Source organism: Elephas maximus, chromosome 2, assembly GCF_024166365.1.
Source record: "Elephas maximus indicus isolate mEleMax1 chromosome 2, mEleMax1 primary haplotype, whole genome shotgun sequence".
Taxonomy (NCBI): Eukaryota; Metazoa; Chordata; class Mammalia; order Proboscidea; family Elephantidae; genus Elephas; species Elephas maximus.
Window position 1 is genome coordinate 78,195,064 of NC_064820.1, and position 18,439 is coordinate 78,213,502.

The window sequence follows — 18,439 nt, forward strand, 5'->3', positions numbered from 1 at the left end:
GAGGAGGGGTGTAGGGGCTGTTAACTGTAAACTCTTCCAGGTGATTCTGAGGCACAGAGGGCTGAGAGCCTCCAGATTAAATGCTAGTTGAGGTCCCTGTGAGCACAGAGAATTCTATGACATGTTGAAATCAGAGGGAAATGATGCATACAAAGATGGTCAAGGAAATTGGATGTTTGGAAACAAAAGCATAAACCAGTGTGTTTGGTTTTGGCTGAGACTGGCTGCAGCCTGAGGAGATTCAGGTCTTTGCATTGTTTTCCTTTGTGGGTATCCACTCAGCATGGACAGTGCTGCCTCAGTTTGCATTCCTGAGCTTAATGTTTAGTCTTAATAGAAAACAGCCTGGATAAACAAAGAATAGTTTTGCAAGTTTTTCTGGAATAGGAGAATGAGAAGGGGAATGGATATTTATTGAGTGCTTTATTTACAGAAAAGACCGTGGAAACTCAAAGAGATGTTAACTCACCTGATGGAGGCCTCAGTCACTAAGTGGGAAAGTCAGGACTTGACCCTGGGTCTATCCTGTTCAACAACTTGTGCTTTTCCTGTTAAACAATAATCAGTTGTCATCACATTGGTCTGACTTATGGTGATCCCATGTGTGTCTGAGTAGAATTGTGCTTCATAAAATTTTCAATGGCTGATTTTTTGAAAGTAGATTACCAGGCTTTACTTCCAAGGCACCTCTGGGTGGACTCAAGCTGCCAACCTTTTGGTTAGTTGCCAAGTGTGTTAAGCATTTGCACTGCCCAGGGACTTCTGTTAGACCATACTGCCTGCTAATTAGCAACATCTTTATCTTGTAACTTGAATGTTCATGTTAGTTGTTGTACTGATGTTAGTGATAACCTTTATGGTAAATACCATTTCATAGAAATACTCAGTAACCAGGACCAGCAAATTTGCACATATTTGGAGGAGAAGCTGCAGATCTATGCTGAACTTGGAGAATTGAGTGGATTTGAGGATGTTCATCTAGAGCCCCACCTTCTCATTAAACCTGATCCAGGAGAGCCTCCCCAGGCAGCCTCGTTACTGGCAGCAGCAATGAAGGAAGGTAAGTTGCTCCCAAAAGGATTTGATTTGACAAATTTAGCAAATGTTTATTGATCAGCTACTATGTGCCATGCACTGTGATCTTGGTGCTGAGAATACAACAGAACAAGACAAAGTCCAAACTCTCCTATAACTTATAATATGGGTTATATTGTTGTTTTGTGCTGTCAATTCTGACTCAAAGTGACCATATAGAACAGAATAGTACTTACTGCCTCATAGGGTTTCCTAGGCTGTAATCTTTGTGGGAGCAGATTGCTAGCTCTTTTCTCCCATGGAGCCGCTGGTGGGTTAAAACTGCTGACCTTTCAGTTAGCAGCTGAGCACTTAACCATTGCACCACCGGGACCCCTTGTCATGAGGCTAGCCCTGTGGTTTAAAGAAGCCCATCAGATTTCAGTGAAAAATTGAGAATGCTTACGACAAAACACCTCCTTCTGGAGGGAGTTTGAATTCTCAGCCACCTTCCCATTGTTGTCAAATCGATTCCGACTTATGGCGACCTTGTGTGTTAGAGGGTAGAACTGCCCCATAGGGTTTCCTAGGCTGTAATCTTTATGGGAGGACGTCATAGTAGGCTATGGTAAAAAAGATAAATAAAAAATGGAGTGTATTCCAAACGTGATGGAAAGTCATTGAAAGCATTTAATCCATGGGTGTGGCATGATCTGATTTATGTCTTAAGACCAGTGGTTGCTGAATAGAGAAATGATTGGGAGAAGACTAGTTACATGGAGACCTGGTAGGGAGCAGTTAGAGAAGTTGACGTGAGAGACGTTGGTCTAGGCCAGGACTATTGGCAATGGAAGTAGAGAGAAGAGGGTATGTTCAAGAATATATTTTAGAAATAAAGCCAAAAGGACTTTCAAATGGACTGAACCAGCGATAAGGGATAGTGAGGGGTCATTAACATTAATAAAGTCTTTATCGGATAATAACCTACTCTTCATTTTGTCCAATGGTTTGAACTTTCTCCTCCTTTCCTAACCCTCCACCCCCATCCCAAACTTTCACTACTGCAGTGAGGCAAATCGACCTGCTTTAATTTCCATGGCCCACCACCTGGTGGAGGTGCCAGGAGCAACAGGGCACCCAGCTGATCAAAAGAGAACCCAGAGCAGAAGAGATACTAGATGAGGCCTAGGTTGGATAATCCACCCCTGAGTCAGGGTGATCAGTGCCAGACAGCAAAACCAAAGAACCAAACCTGTTGCTGTTGAGTTGATTCCAACTTATAGCAACCCTAGGTTTTAGCAGGGATTCTTATCAGTGTGAGGGAATTACTTTCTGTGAAAAAAGGCCTGTTTTGTAATGCACCCTAAATTGTCTTTCTAGGTCTTTGCTCATTCCAGTCCCTCTAATGGACTGCTTAACCCTCCCTTCTCCTCTTCTGTCTCTGCCTGTTGAATTCCATCCATCCTTCAAGGCCTTGCTCAGACTTAATATCCTTAAAGATTTTTTTTTTTCCCTAATCCTACTAGCTAAAATAATCGTCCTGCCCCTCTGTGTGACTATAGGACTTTATGATGTCCAAATAGCTTGATGATAGAACTGACCACATGCTATAGTTGAGTATAGTTAATGTTTAGTGTATCTTTAGTGCTTGTGGTATAGTTAGTTGTATATGTTTCTTTCTTCCTCCAATCTGCAAACTCACCATAATAACTATCAAATGCCCAATACCTCCTTTAACAAAGTAGATGCTCAGTGAGTGTTTGTTAAACTGTATTATTGGACAGAGTATTTTAATATTTATTTGCCTTGACTATTTAGTAATCTAATTTACTCTTTGCAAAAACTGTATCTCTTGTCCTTGATTCTTAACGTTAGAAATATTTGTAGAGTCCTCAGAATCATACTGTTCCACATACTAGTTGCCCTGGTGGTGCAGTGGTTAAGAGCTTAGCTGCTAACCAAAAGGTTGGTAGTTTGACTCTACTAGCACTCCTTGGAAACCCTATGGGGCAGTTCTACTCGGTCCTATGGTTCTACTCTGTTGCTATGAGTCTGAATCGACTCCATGGCAGTGGGTTTGGTTTGATTCCTGGGTGGTGCTCCCAGTCTTGCCAAATCCTCAGAGTAGGCTGAAGGGCAAATCTCTTGTTTTCTCCCCATGGGGAGTCTGATCCTGTAGGCCTAGGGAGAAGATTGGGAGTCTGTATTTTTTAGGCAAGTTTTGGGGAAATAGTTTTTTGAAGAATAGCTAATATTTCTGAGTAACAGCTTTTAAAATCTTAATGCCTGGTATCGTATTTAAATTAATGGACTTCCAGGGAAGTTTTTTCAGTGTACTAATTTACTGAAATTGCATTTAAAATTTTTTTAATATAGTGGATTTATACTTGCCCATTCAATTAATTCTTTATCATAAAAAATGCAAAAGTGCTGGTCCAGATTACAGGTCAGTGGGCTTTTTTCTGTAAGGAGCCAGATAATAAACACTTTAGGCTTGGCAGGCCACATACAGTCTCTGTTGCAAATACTTCTTTGTGTATGTGTTTGCTTTTAAATAACCCTCGAAAAATGTGAAAACCATTCTTAGCTCCTGGGCCATGTGAAAAGAGGCACGGGCCAAATACAGTTTGCTAATCTCTAGTCTAGATTAGAGGGCTCTGGTGGTGCAGTGGTTAAGTGTTTGGCTGGTAACCAAAATGCTGGCAGTTCAAATCCATCAGCTGCTCCTCAGAAACCGTATGGGGGCAGTTTTACTCTGTCCTTTATAGGGATGCTATGAGTTGGAATCAACTCAATAGTCAATTAAGCTATCTATCTATCTATCTATGCTATTTATTATATATACCTGTTTATTTTTTGTTTTTGTTATTCTTCTTAGCTGAGAGCCTACAAGTGGCAGTGAAGGCCTCACAAATGGGTGACGTAAGTCAATCATTAGAGGAAAGTCGTGTAGAATCTGGCTTGACAGATATGCTCAGTTCCAGTGATGAACCGGGACGTTCTAGTGATGGACCAGGACGTTCTAGTGATGGACCAGGACTCTCTACTGCTTGTAAGTGAAAATTCAGGCCTTTTTAATGAGTCTGAAAACAACCCCTGGAAAATATAATAGTAACATAAAATGGAGTAAATGTCTCTGTTCCTATTCAAAGGGGACTTGATGTATTTTTTTTAATTAGGAAAAAACCTGAGAATAAATATGCTAGCCTGCTTTACATATAATGATGACTCTGGTATTCCAAGGACAAGAATTTAAAGAGTAGCTGGTGGGTTATATTGCTCTGTTTCCCAGACAAGCTTGGTACTTTTCTCAATCCCTACAGTTGTTCTTTTTTGATACAATTTATTGAATACAGTTTTGAAAGAACTTCTTTTTAAGTTTAAAAGGGTCCCTGCTGTCCATTAGAGGAAAAAAAAACTTTTAAACATAATCTCATTTACACCAACTGAGAAGACTAACTTGTAAAATTAGAAACACACACACGCGTATAAGGTTTGGTGTGTGGTTAAAGGCAGAAATGCTAGAAGATTCTTGACCTACATCATCATAGTTCAGGTTAGAATTCATTTATTAAAACACAGTTTCAATATTTTTTAGATACAGAAAAATAGAATGTAGAGAATTGGCCTAGGTGATTTCTCAGAACCTAATTATACTGTTATGTGCATGGTTGTGATATAAACATTCAGTACCACAAGGTTTTCTGAGATAAGAGCATAAAGAGTATATTTTCCATCATGTATGGGTAGTAAAAGCCTTACTTCTACAAGGTCTTATATGCACGAGATAAAATGTCTTTAGTAGCTAGAGGTTAGAGGATTAAATTGTCTTAGAATTTCTTTGGTTAATTAAAATATATAGAAGTAGTACAGCTTTTTAACTTTATACATTTTTTTTTTTTAAACCAAGACCAATAATTTATTTTTCCCTTCTCAAGTTCTGCTTTATCTAATCCTGAGTTTCTATTTTCAGAATGGGCACATATGTTTTTCATTTCTACAGAGCCCAGATTCATCAGGGGAGCTGTACTGCCCTGGGTGATTTCCCTTTTAAAGAAGAGCCTCATTATGCCATTGAGGAAGTTCTATCTAAAAATACATGCGGGGATCTGCGGCTCTCAGCCTCGCCCCAGGGACAGCTGGAGAGGCTCCTTCTCCACTGCTGCAGCTGCTCCGAGCACATGACTGCATCTTGCCTCCCTGCGGGGCAGGCATGAAGGGTCTCCCTGTCTGTGTCCACATCTCCTGTGACTTGGGAGAGTCCCAAGGGGACACCATTGCATCTACTAGAGCCCTTGAGAGGCTTCTATAGTGGTCTGATACCAGATTCATGTAGGGGAGGTGCAGGGTTGGGTTGGCGGGGTCCTGTACCCCAAAGGCCTATTCAGTTCTGGGCTGGATTGAAACATAGTTCTATAAGAGTTTGGTTCTCTTTATCAAATGGCTGAGGGAAAATGACTATTCCTAAATGAAGATCTATAACTGAGTGGGTCCGTTTTATGACTGGCTTTGAGAACTGGCTCCTTCTGAGTTGGGCCCATGTCAATCTGACATTAGAGACTAAGCAAGGCCCCCTATTTTTAGTCCTGAACACACCTGATCAGGTAGATTAATATAATCTACTTTCTGTAAAGTTCTGTCTGCTGGAGAGTTCTTAGATCAGCTTAAAATTGAATTCAGGAATAGGGGACCTGACCTACATTCTATTTTTCTGCCTTCATTGAGTTCACTGTCAACTTCCTTCCCCATTTGATTGTCCTTATTTCTATGATGGAGGACGAGAAAGGGAATAGCTAATTCTTTGGTCATGCCTTTGGAGTTGCCTTAAAAGTTAAGAATAGTACCCAATAGTGGGAGCATCTTTTGAATGACAGGAAAAAAAAAAAAAACCCTATATAATTTCCTTTCCCTATAAGTCAGTAAGTATTGACCAATTTGTGCAAAATGAACTTAGTTTTTAGCTGATATCACTTGAAGCAGTTTCCACTTAAACAAGCAAAACAGTCTTTTTGTATTAGAAGGGGCCTTTGGCGTTCTAGAGGACTTTCATTTTCCAAAGACATAAATATTTTTATTAATCTAAACCAAGAAAAAAAAAGTATTTCCTTTACCAGAATAAAAATTCAAGATGGCACTGAAAAAAAAAAAGTATAAACGTGTCACAAAGTGAATATTTATTTTATCAGAGTCCTGATTGGATATGGTTCCGGTGAAATCCTATGTGTGAAACTGCTTTGAGAAGTCTAGCTTTAATCAATGCAATGTGAACATAACCAAAAAAAAAAAAAACCAACCAACCAAACCTGTTGCCGTTGAGTCGATTCTGACTTGTAGCGACCCTATAGGATAAAATAGAACTGCATCATAGGATTTCCAAGGAGCGGCTGGTGAATTCGAATTGCTGACGTTTTGGTTAGCAGCCAAGTTCTTAACCATTACACTACCAGGCTCCAAAATAGTATAAGTTTTAACTGAGTTCACACAGGTAAACAAATGAACAAAATCCCACCAAGGGAGATTTAACGGATAAAGTGAAATTTGTATTTGGTACTTAAAAACACTTCTGGGCTTGTTTCTGTGGATGTAAATTTACAGCATAAGCAAGAAATGTGAGAAAAAAAATACATTTGGAAATTGTTTTAAAATAAATTGTTCAGAGACAGAGGTTCTCGGTGTGCCTACGACTATGAGATCATGAAGTATTAGCCATCTTCACCCTTCTTAGAAAGATATCTCACTCCTGCCTTTGGACTCCTTCCTTCTAAACCCTGTTTATTGTCTGCTGCTCTTGTACTGGTCACCAGGGAGCCTTTTTATGAACCTGTTTCCTAAGAGTCGTGCTTGGGTCTGCTAAGAGACCGTGTTTGTCCTACAGCACCAGTTTTAAATTTCATCCTCCCCAGGAGGCTTTTTCCTATTAAGTGAAAGCGAGCTGTAGAATCTCCCTTCTCTATTTCACAAACATCCCATGAACACTTCACTGCAAGAAAGAAATAAAAATTAAAATGTAGATGATAATTCATACCATTGGTCAGTTTGGTATATATTAGTGTGTAAGCCCCATGAGGGCAGGGACTGTATTCAGTAGGTACTATTTTGTGATATCTCTTATTTCAAAATATGTGTCAATTGTGTACAAAAGAGCCCGGTCCTCTGGCTGATGTTTGATGTTGTCCTTTTTGTTTCTGTCTCAATGGTGCACTCCCAGCAGTAGTCACAGAAGGGACAGGAGGAAGAGGCTGTTGGGATATGGATCCCGGGACCCAGGGTGTTGTAACCGACTTGGCAGTCTCTGATGCAGGGGAGAAGGTATTGTTAACTGATTTGTTGGTCGACAGCACTGGTTACTTTGTGTAATGTTAATAATAATGATAAAAATTACCTCAGGTCCTGTTCTGTCAATAGCGGTGAGTGGAATGAAAGTGTTTCCCTGAATTGTTCTCAATTTAAGTATCTATATTCAAACTTTCTAACTTATTTCTTCTTAAAATGTTCTTGCTCTTCCTAAATCATGTAGGTGTAAACAAAGAAACAATTGAAAAGTTATTAAAAAGATTTAAAAACTGAATGTGTATATGTGTGTCTGCGCTTTCTTCTTTTCTTGCCTTTCTGCGCTGTGAGCCTTTCTTTAGCCTTTCACAGAGGATATTTATCAGCTGTTTGCCTGAGAAGTGGTCCTGGGTACTGGGGCCGTTATACAACCTGGGGGTGCTAGCATGGCTGAAGTAATTTTTACTTTGGAATATTCTTGCTTTGTTCACCTTCTTTGACCTTCCTCTCCTTTCAGATTATTTGTTTTCCTGTCACCAGCCACATTTTCAGCTATTTTTAATAGACTTAATTAACCTGAACAATTTTTGTTGGGGCACAGTGGTTCCAAACACTTCGTCTTTGTTTGACTTATTGTATGTATAGGTTATAACCCTCTCTTTAAAAATTAAATGTATGAAACTTCCTGTTAAGTTCAAGTAAAATTAAGATATCAGTTATAGAGAGGGAAAAAGAATATGGCTTTGGAGGGGGGGCTAGTCCGCCTCCTTTGGATTATTTGGGGCTCAAGAATTTAGCTTTATCTAGGATTAAATTGCACACATTACCACACAATTAGACATAATGGAACAGGCACAATGGAATAGGCACATATCAGGCACATGTACAGATCTTCTATTGTATATTTAACATATTTTCTATATTGTATATTTTCTATATATTGCATATGATCGAGAAACTAAGTCCAAGAGTTTTAAAAAATGATCACCCCATAGACAGGTGGCTGTGATTTGGTGTTCTTTTTTAAACTTCACAGGCTAAAATGAAAATAGGAAGGCAAGATTTTATTCTATCTATTCTGATGATAATCTTTCAACTTATTTCTTCATAAAGTGTTCCTGCTTTTTATCCTTTTCAATGCAGACAACACTTTTAAGTTCATAACTTCCAACTGCTTTTGTACTACTAACAAAAAGAAGGAAAGAAAGGAACTGATCAGTAATCGTTTTCTCTTTATTGGAAAGTAGTGGCGGCTCGCATTCGTAATGTCCTTCCCTTCCATGACTCAGTCACAGGTGGATAAGTGAGATTAAGTGTTCAGGTTCCTCTTTGGATTTACCTTTCTGGAACATTTTGTCCTTAATAATGCATTTTGAGAAACTAAACTGAGAAATAGGGCTGGGTGCTTGAGATCAGACTTTAAAAATGTATATAATGGATATTTTATCATTAGCTTCTTTAATAAGGTAGGGTTTATTAAAAAATTATCAAGTAAAAAAAATTTAACACAAATGACAGAAATCCTTTGTTTAAATCACCAGCAGCAGCTGTGCACACTGACCACAAGGTGGCAGACCAACTCCATTAAAAAGAAGCTGCGGAGCATTACTGCTTTGTCTCAAACCTGGTGGTTCTTTGATACAAGCAGTCACATGTATCATTATCATAATCCAACTGATTTCTATGTTTCTAATTTTTATAAAAGTTTTAAAAACTTTTTTTAAAAAAGTTAATTTTTATGTTTTAATTTTTATGAAAGTTCTATACCCTACAACCTTCATGTTCCAAAAGCTGTGGAGTGTAGATAGGAAAGGACAGAACCAGAACAGAAAAAACTTCAAAACTCACTATAAAATGGGGTCTTAGCCTGGGATCCACCAAATCCTGGACCCCAGGGGGCTGGAAAGCCTTTGGAGTTATATGCAAAAGTTCTGTGCAGGGTCATAAGGCATCTGGGGAGTAAAGACACTCCAGGGCTTTCCTCAGTTTCTCAGAGGGGGCTTGAACCCCTCTAAAAAGTAAAGAACAGGACTGTTGGCAGTATTGTCCATATCCTAAATTATAAAATCTTCGATAGAGCTAGGCACAGATTTAATGACTCTAAACTTCATCTCCTTTCCCATCTTTTGTCTTCACCCTATTAGAGATGTTGCTTAGTCAGGAATTTGCTAATTGCAGTGTTGAGGAAGAGCCTTGGCGCAGGAGGGAAGATGAAATCTGGGTAGCTCATCACAGCCTCATCAGCCCTGAACTGATTGAATTTAGTGACAAGTCCAAAGTTACCTGAGACCATCACTAAGGGTGACAGTTCCTTACTCTTAAATTTAGATCTCCTCAGACAAGAGCAAGAAGGATGGGGATTCTGCTTATCTCCCATAGTGTAAGGAGGACATAGTGGATGCTCAGTATTTATTCGTTGAGTGGGGTATAACCAAATTCAACTGATAGTCATTCATTCAACAAACATTTGTGGAGTGTCCATTACTTGACAAGTATTGTTCTTAGCTTTGGGAATATTTTATTGGGAATATAGCACTGAACAAATAGATAAAGCCCTGCTAAAAAAAAAAAAAAAATTTTTTTTTTTTTTAGTAGATGGGTTACATTCTAATAAGAGAAGACAAAAAATAAATCAATAAGCAAATGTTCAGTTTAATTTTGGAAACTGAAAATTCTCACTTTCTACTTGTACCCTCAATATGTATTGTGGGAAATAGAAAGAATGAGGCATAGACCCCGATCTCTAGGAGCAGATGGTCTCCTGTAGCCTCACTCACGCCCTCTGCTGACAGCACTTCTGCTAAGGGAGTCCCAGGTCTAGTGGACTCAGGTGTGGTAGATTATGGAGCAGGCCAGCAAAGCTACCCTGTGGACAGTCTCTGGGTCTGGTTTCTTCTCACAGTCAATAGCTGTTTGGTCTTCATGAATCGCAAATACTGAGACAGGGAGCTAGAGGCCAGAGGTGATGTTCTCGAGCTTCCAAATCTGGCCTCCAGGACACAAGGGGCCAGCCTGGCCTGGGAGACAACTACAGCCTGGGCACAGAGAGCTCAATTTACAGTGTGGTTTGCACAAGGTAAATATTGTCACTTACTTAGAGTTTGCAGGGCCTCCTTGCTGTCATCTGTGTTATTTTAAGGATTAACTCCCTGCTGGTTGGGAGAAGAGTTGCATTTTAAACACTGCATTTGCACCAAGAGGTGTCTTGGTATCAAGTCATTGTTTTATTCAATAGCCTTTTATTTCTGGGAGGAAACGAGTCACTGTAGGTGAGGTAACCAAGTCTAGAGAGGGAAGTGATTTACCTGAGGTCAGACGTTTTGAAACACTACAGTGCAGCTTTTCAGAAGTAGAGTGGCTGTTCACTTTCTTATGTTTTTATGTATTTTAGGTGGAATATAGAAATTTTCCAAGTTCTTCACAGTCAGAGGTGAGCTATGTATACTCTAAACCTTAAAAAAAAAAAAAACAAAAACCTTATACCATCTCTTTATTTGTGGATAAAGAATGCTTTTTTGAGAATTTGACACTTAGGATCTTATTTTTCAGATGATACAAGCTATACAGAATTTAACCCGCCTCTTATATAGCCTTCAGGTAACTACTCTTCTCTAATCTTTGATGTTGTGAATGTTTTTCTTTTTGCAATTCACTTTATTTGATGATTCCTAGATTTTAAAAATTAGAACAATTGAGGGGTCTTAAAAGAATGCCAACCCCCTAAGTGCAACTCAGCTAGATGTGTTGAACGTAACCTGGTTTTGTAATCATGAGGCAACACCACCACCACATTTTATATCATTCTTCTCTGACATCATAAAACAGTTCATATCTTTAAAAAAATTGGTGAACGTGATCTGGCTTCAAGTTTACAATGAAACTCTTAGATGAGGGTAGCATGACTTCACGTTTTCTGGTGAAAACGTAAATTCATGCCTGACCATTTTTCATTTCCAAATGTGGCCTTAGGCCTTTATTGTTGTTTTTAGGTGCCATTGAGTCAGTTCCGACTCATAGCAACCCTGTGTACAACAGAATGAGGCACTGCCCGGTCCTACACCATCCTTACAGTCGTTGCTATGTTTGAACCCATTGTTGCAGTGCTCGACTGCTACCTGAAAAGTCAGCAGTTTGAACGAGCCACTCTGCAGGAGAAAGATGTGGCAGTCTGCTTCAGTAAAGATTACAGCCTAGGAAACCCTATGGGGCAGTTCTACTCTGTCCTATAGGGGTGTTAGGAGTTGGAATTGACTCAATGGCAATGGATAGGCATTTAGAACAGTTAAATTCATATGCACCTTCATTCTTTTGTTTGTTCATCCATCTAAGCATTTATTAAATGCCTTCTGTATGCTGGTACTATGCTGTGGGCTGAACACAGAAGGTAAATGCACTGGAGAACCTACTTACAAATGGCTCCCTGTCTTTCAAAGAAAGACATAAAAAAATCACGCTTGCATTGAGGATCATATGGTTGGACGATCCCTTACACCCTGCACAAGAAAGAGGCTAAATGTACCTAATGGCTTATTTTACTAATTAAACAACCTTTAAAAATGACATTAGAAAAGCAATGTTTGCAAAATTTTAGGAAAATTTGAGAACATAAGTAAAATAAAAATGACGTTATTTTACAGAAAGAATTACTATTATCGTATTGATGCATTTTCCTCCAGTCTTTCTGCAATAATTTTATATATACTTTTTGCAGCATATATTTAACCCCTTACAGTTCACATTTTTGTGTTATTATAAATAACACTGTAGTGGACATCCTTGATAAACTAATCTATTTGACAGCACCTGAGAGTTTCCTTCAGATGAATTCCTAGAATTTTTTTTTAGGTTTTTGATAGACATTGCCAAAATGAATCAATCCATCTGTTTTTCTCCATCTGATATTTTCTCCTCCCACATTTGAAAATGGATGAAGGTGTCTGATTATTTTAATTTGTATTTCTTTGATTACTGATGAAACTGAACATTTTTTGTCACCCACTTATTAGCCATTCAGGTTTCTCATACCTGTTGAATATTAAAAGTAATCAAAGTTAAATGTGATTGTGTTTTCACCAGAAAATGTGAAGTTATACTCCATTTGATGTTTTCTTATTTACACTTGGACTGTTGCAGGCTTATTTCTGTTATATTCTATTGAACATCTGTCTATCTTTGCTTCAGTACCATTCTCCCAATTATTAAGGTGTGGATTACATTTGAACATATGACATTACTGCTGTTGTTGTGTGCCGTCAAGTTAATTACTAGTATCTTATTGTTCTTCTATGCTTACCTATATATTCTTTCACAATAGCTGTCAAGTTTCTTAACTCCTACCAAGACCCTTACATTAAAACCTCATTATATTTATTAAATTGTGGAGAATTGGCACATTTGCAATAGTCTTCTTTTCTAAGAACGTGGTGTCGTTCTTCTCTTATGTTCTACTTGAAAGCTTTGTGGTCATCTTCATATAGGTATGTGTCTTAGTCATCTAGTGCTACTATAACAGAAATACCACAAGTGGATGGCTTTAACAAAGAGAAATTTATTTTCTCAAGTCTAAAACTCTATGGGGCAGTTCTATTGTGTCCTAAGGGTCGCTATGAGTCAGAATTGACTCGATGGCACTGGGTTCAGCTCGCTAGAAGTCCAAAACCAGGGGGTCAGCTCTAAGGGAAGGCTTCCCCTGTCTGTCGGTTCTGTAGGAAGGTCCTTCTCATCAATCTTCCCCTGGACTAGGAGCTTCTCCGCCAGGAACCCCGAGTCCAAAGGACACACTCTGCTCCTGGGGCCTCTTTCCTGGTGGTCTGAGGTTCCCTCCTCTTTGCTTGCTTCCCTTCCCTTTTATTGCTGGATCAGGGATGTGACCTTAGTAAGGGTGTTACAATCCCCCCTTAATCCTCTTTAACATAAAATTACAATCACGAAATGGAAGACAACCACACAATACTAGGAATCATGGCCTAACCAAGTTGATACATATTTTTCAGAGACACAATTCAATCCATGATTGTATGGTATATTTTTCTTATTAAGTTTATTTCTAGGTATTTGTGTTTTTGTTGCAATTGTGAATGGAATTTTTTCATATGTTTCCCCAGTCATCGTTGCTGGCATAAATAAAGGTATTGATTTCTATGTATTTATTTTGTAATGGCCAACTCATTGATCTTGATTTTTTGTTTTAATAGTTTTCAGTTGATTCTTTGGCGTTTTCTACGTATAAAGTAAAATTTGAAAATAATGATACCGTAGCTTTTCTTCACTTTCATTTTCTTGGCTTACTGCTTTGGCTAGAACTTTGGAAATTGTATTAAATAGTAGTGGTGATAGTAAGCATCCTTGTCTTGTTCAGGATTTAGTGGGAATGCCTTTACTGTGTTACATTTGATATGCTGATCTGGGGTAAATGCTCTTAGAGATTTATCATGTAATGCAAGTATTCTTTCGTTTAAATGTTAACTGAGAAGAGATATAGTTTGGAAAAGTTCATTAACTTTGTAAAAATATCTTATTGTTATTTTGGAGAAAATTTACATAGCAAATTAGGTTCTCATTTAACAATTTCTATGCATATGATTCAGTGACATTGATTACACTTTTCACAATGTGTCAGTATTCTCATTATTTCCTTTCTGATTGTTCTGCTTGTTCCAGCCTCCTTATCCTCCCTTACCTTCTCATCTTTGGTTTAGGGTAGCTGTTGACTCTTAGGTTTCATTTAGATGATTGTTTTAGGAGCACAGTACTCACGGGTGATATTATTTATTTTATGAGTCATTCTGTCTTTTGACTGATAGGTGACCTCTGGGAGTGATTTGAATTCCAAGTTTATAGGGTCTCCCAGACTGGTAGTCTCAGGAGTTCCACTAGTTTCTACCAGTCCAGTAAATCTGGACTTTTTTGGAAATTCAAGTTTTGTTCTACATTTTTTTTCCCATTCTATCTGCACCATCTTTGTGTACCTGGTTAGGACAGTTGGTAGTGGTAGCCGGGCACCATCTAGTTGTTCTGGTCTCAAGGTAGGTGAGGCTGTGGTTTATGTAGACTATTAGTCCTGTAGACTAGTTTCTTCTTTGAGTCTTTGGTTTCCTTCTTTCTCTTTTGCTCCAGATGTGTAGACACCAATAGTTATATCTCATAGAGTTAATTAATTTTTGAGAGATAAAAACACTGAGCATCCAGGCTTGCATTGCCTGATGAAACACTCTTAAAGTGTTTCAATCTCTTCTTTTCAACTTTGAATGAAGCCTTGTGGGGATTCAAGGTTCAGAAAAGCCCAGTGACCTAGATGACCTAATTTTTGCAAGCTATTTGGTTGGAGCAAAAAAAGGAATGTGGAACTCTATAGTGGATTCTCTTGATCTAGCCAAAAACTTTTGAGCTATATGGGCTCTGAAAGATTTCTATTCATGATACAATCATCTCTTTTGAAGCTGAATCTCTTATGCATGATTGAAGTTTTTACTTAAGCATTTTTTAAAATCAGATGAAAATGAAATTTGATTCCTGTATGAGAGCAGAGTTAGAGATGAGGTATATGCAGGGCAGAAAGGAAGGGCTGTTCTGGTAAAGAAAAGTTAAAAGACAGTGAGTTGAGAATTTCCCTAAACTTAAAAAGCAAGTGCTGTTCTCTGTCCCAAATATAAATGCAAACTCTAAGTAGGAAAATATATATCCTGTCTTCAAATTTCATCTCTGTGTGAGAGAAGGGAATGGTCTTATCCCAAATGCTAACTAAACATGAAGAATACTTCATGATAGCACTTGATTATTCTAATTGTATGCTTACATATGAGTTATCGTAGCCTATGGTAGTTTTGGCATCTAACATATTGGATTTTTGTTTGTTTTATTGTATTGACACCTTAGCATTTATTAGACTTAAGTGGTGATGTGCTGTCTACAATTTGTCCTAGCCAGGTCAGCAAAGCTTTGAATTGTTTATTGCTACATGCTGATTGAGGATCCCTGGTGGTCCAGTGGTTAAAGCGCTTGCCTGCTAACCAAAAGGTCAGCGGTTTGAACCCACTAGCCGCACTATGGGAGAAGGATGTTGCAGTTGGCTTCTGTAAAGATTACAGCCTTGGAAGCCCCTACTCTGTCCTTTAGGGTTTCTATGAGTCAGAATCAACTTGCTGGCAGTGGGTATGGTTTTTGGTTTATGTGCTAAATATTTCATATTTAAAGAGCAAAAATAATTAGTACCTATTTTCAATGATAATCATTGCTCTCTTTATGATTACTTATAAAATCTGTTAATCAGATGTTCAGATGAAATTTCAAATGTTCGAATCTGAAATATTATTTTTCAACTTAAAAATATGAGTTTATTTCAAAAGCCCCAGTGAGTACATTTTATATGTTATTATAAGTACCAATTAAAAATGTATCTTAGTTACATAACTTTTTAAAAGTATAGGAAGCTGTTCACTTAACAAAGGAGTAATGGTTAAGTCCCTGTCTTCCCTGCATTTGTTAAATGGACAGTTTTAAAATTTTTAGGAAAGAAAAATATGAAATTATCCCTAGGAGAGCAATAATTTCACATACAGAGTTAAAACAAACACACATACCCAGTATGTGTCCATTTTCAATTTGTCCCTTCTATACTTTTTTTGCACTTTAAATGGGAACTTCTAAAATTAAAAGCTTCCAAGGGCATTCACAGAGTTTTTTTTTTTTTTTTGGTTTTGTGAAATCCTTCCAAATCTTGGCAATTATTTCCTGTGATGCTGCCAAACTTTTCATAGGCAGATACTGTAACTTAAAATGTTTTTTTTAAATCTGGTTGGTAATGTGCTCTGGGATTTAGGTATCTATTTTCCCTTAATCATTCTAGCCTCCTGTTAGCAATCTATTAAACAAATGAATTTCAGCTTGGTTTTTTATGTTTGACCTTCCTGCTCTAATGCAAAGAAACAGTGGTAACTGGGATAGCTTAAGCCACTTTTATATCTCCTAAAAATAGTATTAACTGCTATTCTTGGGCCTGATATTTAAAAAAATATTATTTACCAAAACTCTTCAAATGGTTTTATTTTCATGTCTTCATGAAGGCAATATAGTTCAAGTAAGTTCTGGTTTGGGACTCAAAAGATACTACTAGGCTTATATAAATTCTTAAATTCTCATGAATTATTGACTGGGGAGACCTCAGCAAGAGAATGAAACATAGATCAGGAATGCAGAGTCTTGAGAATTTATGTACTGAATTTTTATTCAGAAGACTTGCTTAAGTGATATCCAACAAGCAGCAATAAATCACATTTCTCAGGAAGGGGATAAGTGTTGCCTTTGTGCTTTATTTCCTTTCTATCTAAATTCCCAGGCCTTACCACTAGGAAGGTCTGTGGGTAAGAGCTCAGCTCCTAACTGGAAGGTTGGCGATTTGAGTCCACCCAGAGGTGTCTCGGAAAAAAAGCCTGGCAATCTATTTCTAAACTTCTAAAAAAAAAAAAAGGAATTGGCCATTGAAAACTCTATGGAGTACAATTCTACTGTGACACACATGGGGTCACCATGAGTTGGAATCGACTCAGCAGCAACTGGCTGTTTAACTGGTTATCGGTAGGGAATGGGACAGACCGATTAAAAGTGCTGAAGTCTGTCTTTGGAGGAAACTTAGAAAAAGGGCAGAAATATTAAGAGAAGATAATTTGGTCATGCGTTATGTGTTTAGAGCTCGTTCTGGCCCAAAGCTTAAACAATATGGAAAACTTGACTTGTTCTTCTGTTTTGCTCTGACAGGCCGCCCTGACCATCCAGGATAGCCACATTGAGATCCACAAGCTGGTCCTCCAGCAGCAGGAGAGACTCTCTCTTGGCCACTCTTTCCGTGGCAGCCCGTTTCAGGACCAGGATAAGTACCGCAACTTGGAGAAGCAGCGTGAGGAGCTAGCAAACATCCACAAACTGCAACACCAGTTCCAGCAGGACCAGCGGCGCTGGCACCGCAGGTGTGACCAGCAGCAGCGGGAGCAGGAGGCTAAGGAGAGCTGGCTGCAGGAGCGGGAGCGGGAGTGCCAATCGCAGGAGGAGCTGCTGCTGAGGAACCGTGGGGAGTTGGCCCATCAGCTCCAGGAGTACCAGCAGAACCTGGAGCGGCTGAGGGAGGGCCAGCGGATGGTGGAGAGGGAGAGGGAGAAGATGCGGACCCAGCAGAGGCTGCTGTGCCGCTGGAAGCACGGCAGGCAGAGCAGCCTACCGGCAGCATTTTCTCCAGGAAGCAAGGAGGTATGTGCACATGGAAGGAGTTTAAGGCAGCTTCTCGATGACGAGTGTAGCCATGGTAGCTCTCTTACCAAACGTTCATCTTTGTGGTTCTTGTGTAAGAGCTCGCAGGAGTTTCTCAACCTATAGGAAGCAGAAGCATGGAACTTTCGGAGACAACGCATATGTGTCTTGAGCTAAAATATGGAAATTTTAAAAGCTTAGCTCCTATTGGAACACTGTGCACTGAGATATCCCTACCCCGTGGGGAGAAACGTAGAATTGAGTTGGTCCAATAAGGCAAGGATAGGTTTGTCTTGTAGGCACACTTGCTATGAGCGTGCATTTTTTCTTACATTTGAAGAGCCCACTTTATATAGTCTGTTATAAAGAGTTTGATGTAGGTATCCTTTTTAGTAGATGAATTATCTATCCATGTGTAGTATAGGTACTGAATTTAGCAAGTATAATATTATTCCGTTATTCCAAGCTTATTCTTTTGATAAATTTGATACAGTAAATTCAAAATCCATTTCACTAGCGGTAGTTAACGTAAGTTATACTAATTAACCACTGTGTAGGATTTTGGAAGATTCTACAATCCTTTTGCATCTCCTCTAACCATGCTTGACAATTCCGTTTCTCCTAGGAATTTATTTTTCTGTGCTATGTGCACACACGCTTTTTATCGATAGTGCACAAAGTTATAAGCATTGATCAGGTTATATAAGATCTATGTTGCTTTTGATTTTCCTTTCAAGTTGGCTAAATCACATTTATTGCAAATTCCTCATGTATATGTGGCTAGGATTTCATCTTTTTTATTTAGCAAAAGTAAAAATGCTGCCCTCTCTGGCTAAAATAAAGTGGAAGCAGTTTAATGGCATAGAACATGACTGTTTTTTTCAAGATCTGTCTGGCATAACCTATTGCTCATTTG

At 38.6% G+C, this 18,439-nt stretch overlaps 1 protein-coding gene across 4 annotated transcripts in view; it reads left to right on the plus strand.

Moving 5' to 3' along the window:
* ARHGEF28 (Rho guanine nucleotide exchange factor 28) overlaps positions 1–18,439 on the plus strand; it is a 391,051-nt gene that overhangs the window by 331,621 nt on the left and 40,991 nt on the right. For 2 of the 4 annotated variants that reach the window (XM_049865615.1, XM_049865642.1), the window contains 6 exons: positions 878–1,060; positions 3,893–4,066; positions 7,223–7,323; positions 10,676–10,714; positions 10,834–10,881; positions 17,038–17,523. In XM_049865615.1, the coding sequence (XP_049721572.1) occupies positions 878–1,060; positions 3,893–4,066; positions 7,223–7,323; positions 10,676–10,714; positions 10,834–10,881; positions 17,038–17,523 (1,031 nt within the window). The remainder of the gene's footprint in view (positions 1–877; positions 1,061–3,892; positions 4,067–7,222; positions 7,324–10,675; positions 10,715–10,833; positions 10,882–17,037; positions 17,524–18,439) is intronic. The other 2 variants (XM_049865625.1, XM_049865633.1) reach the window with 2 other exon arrangements.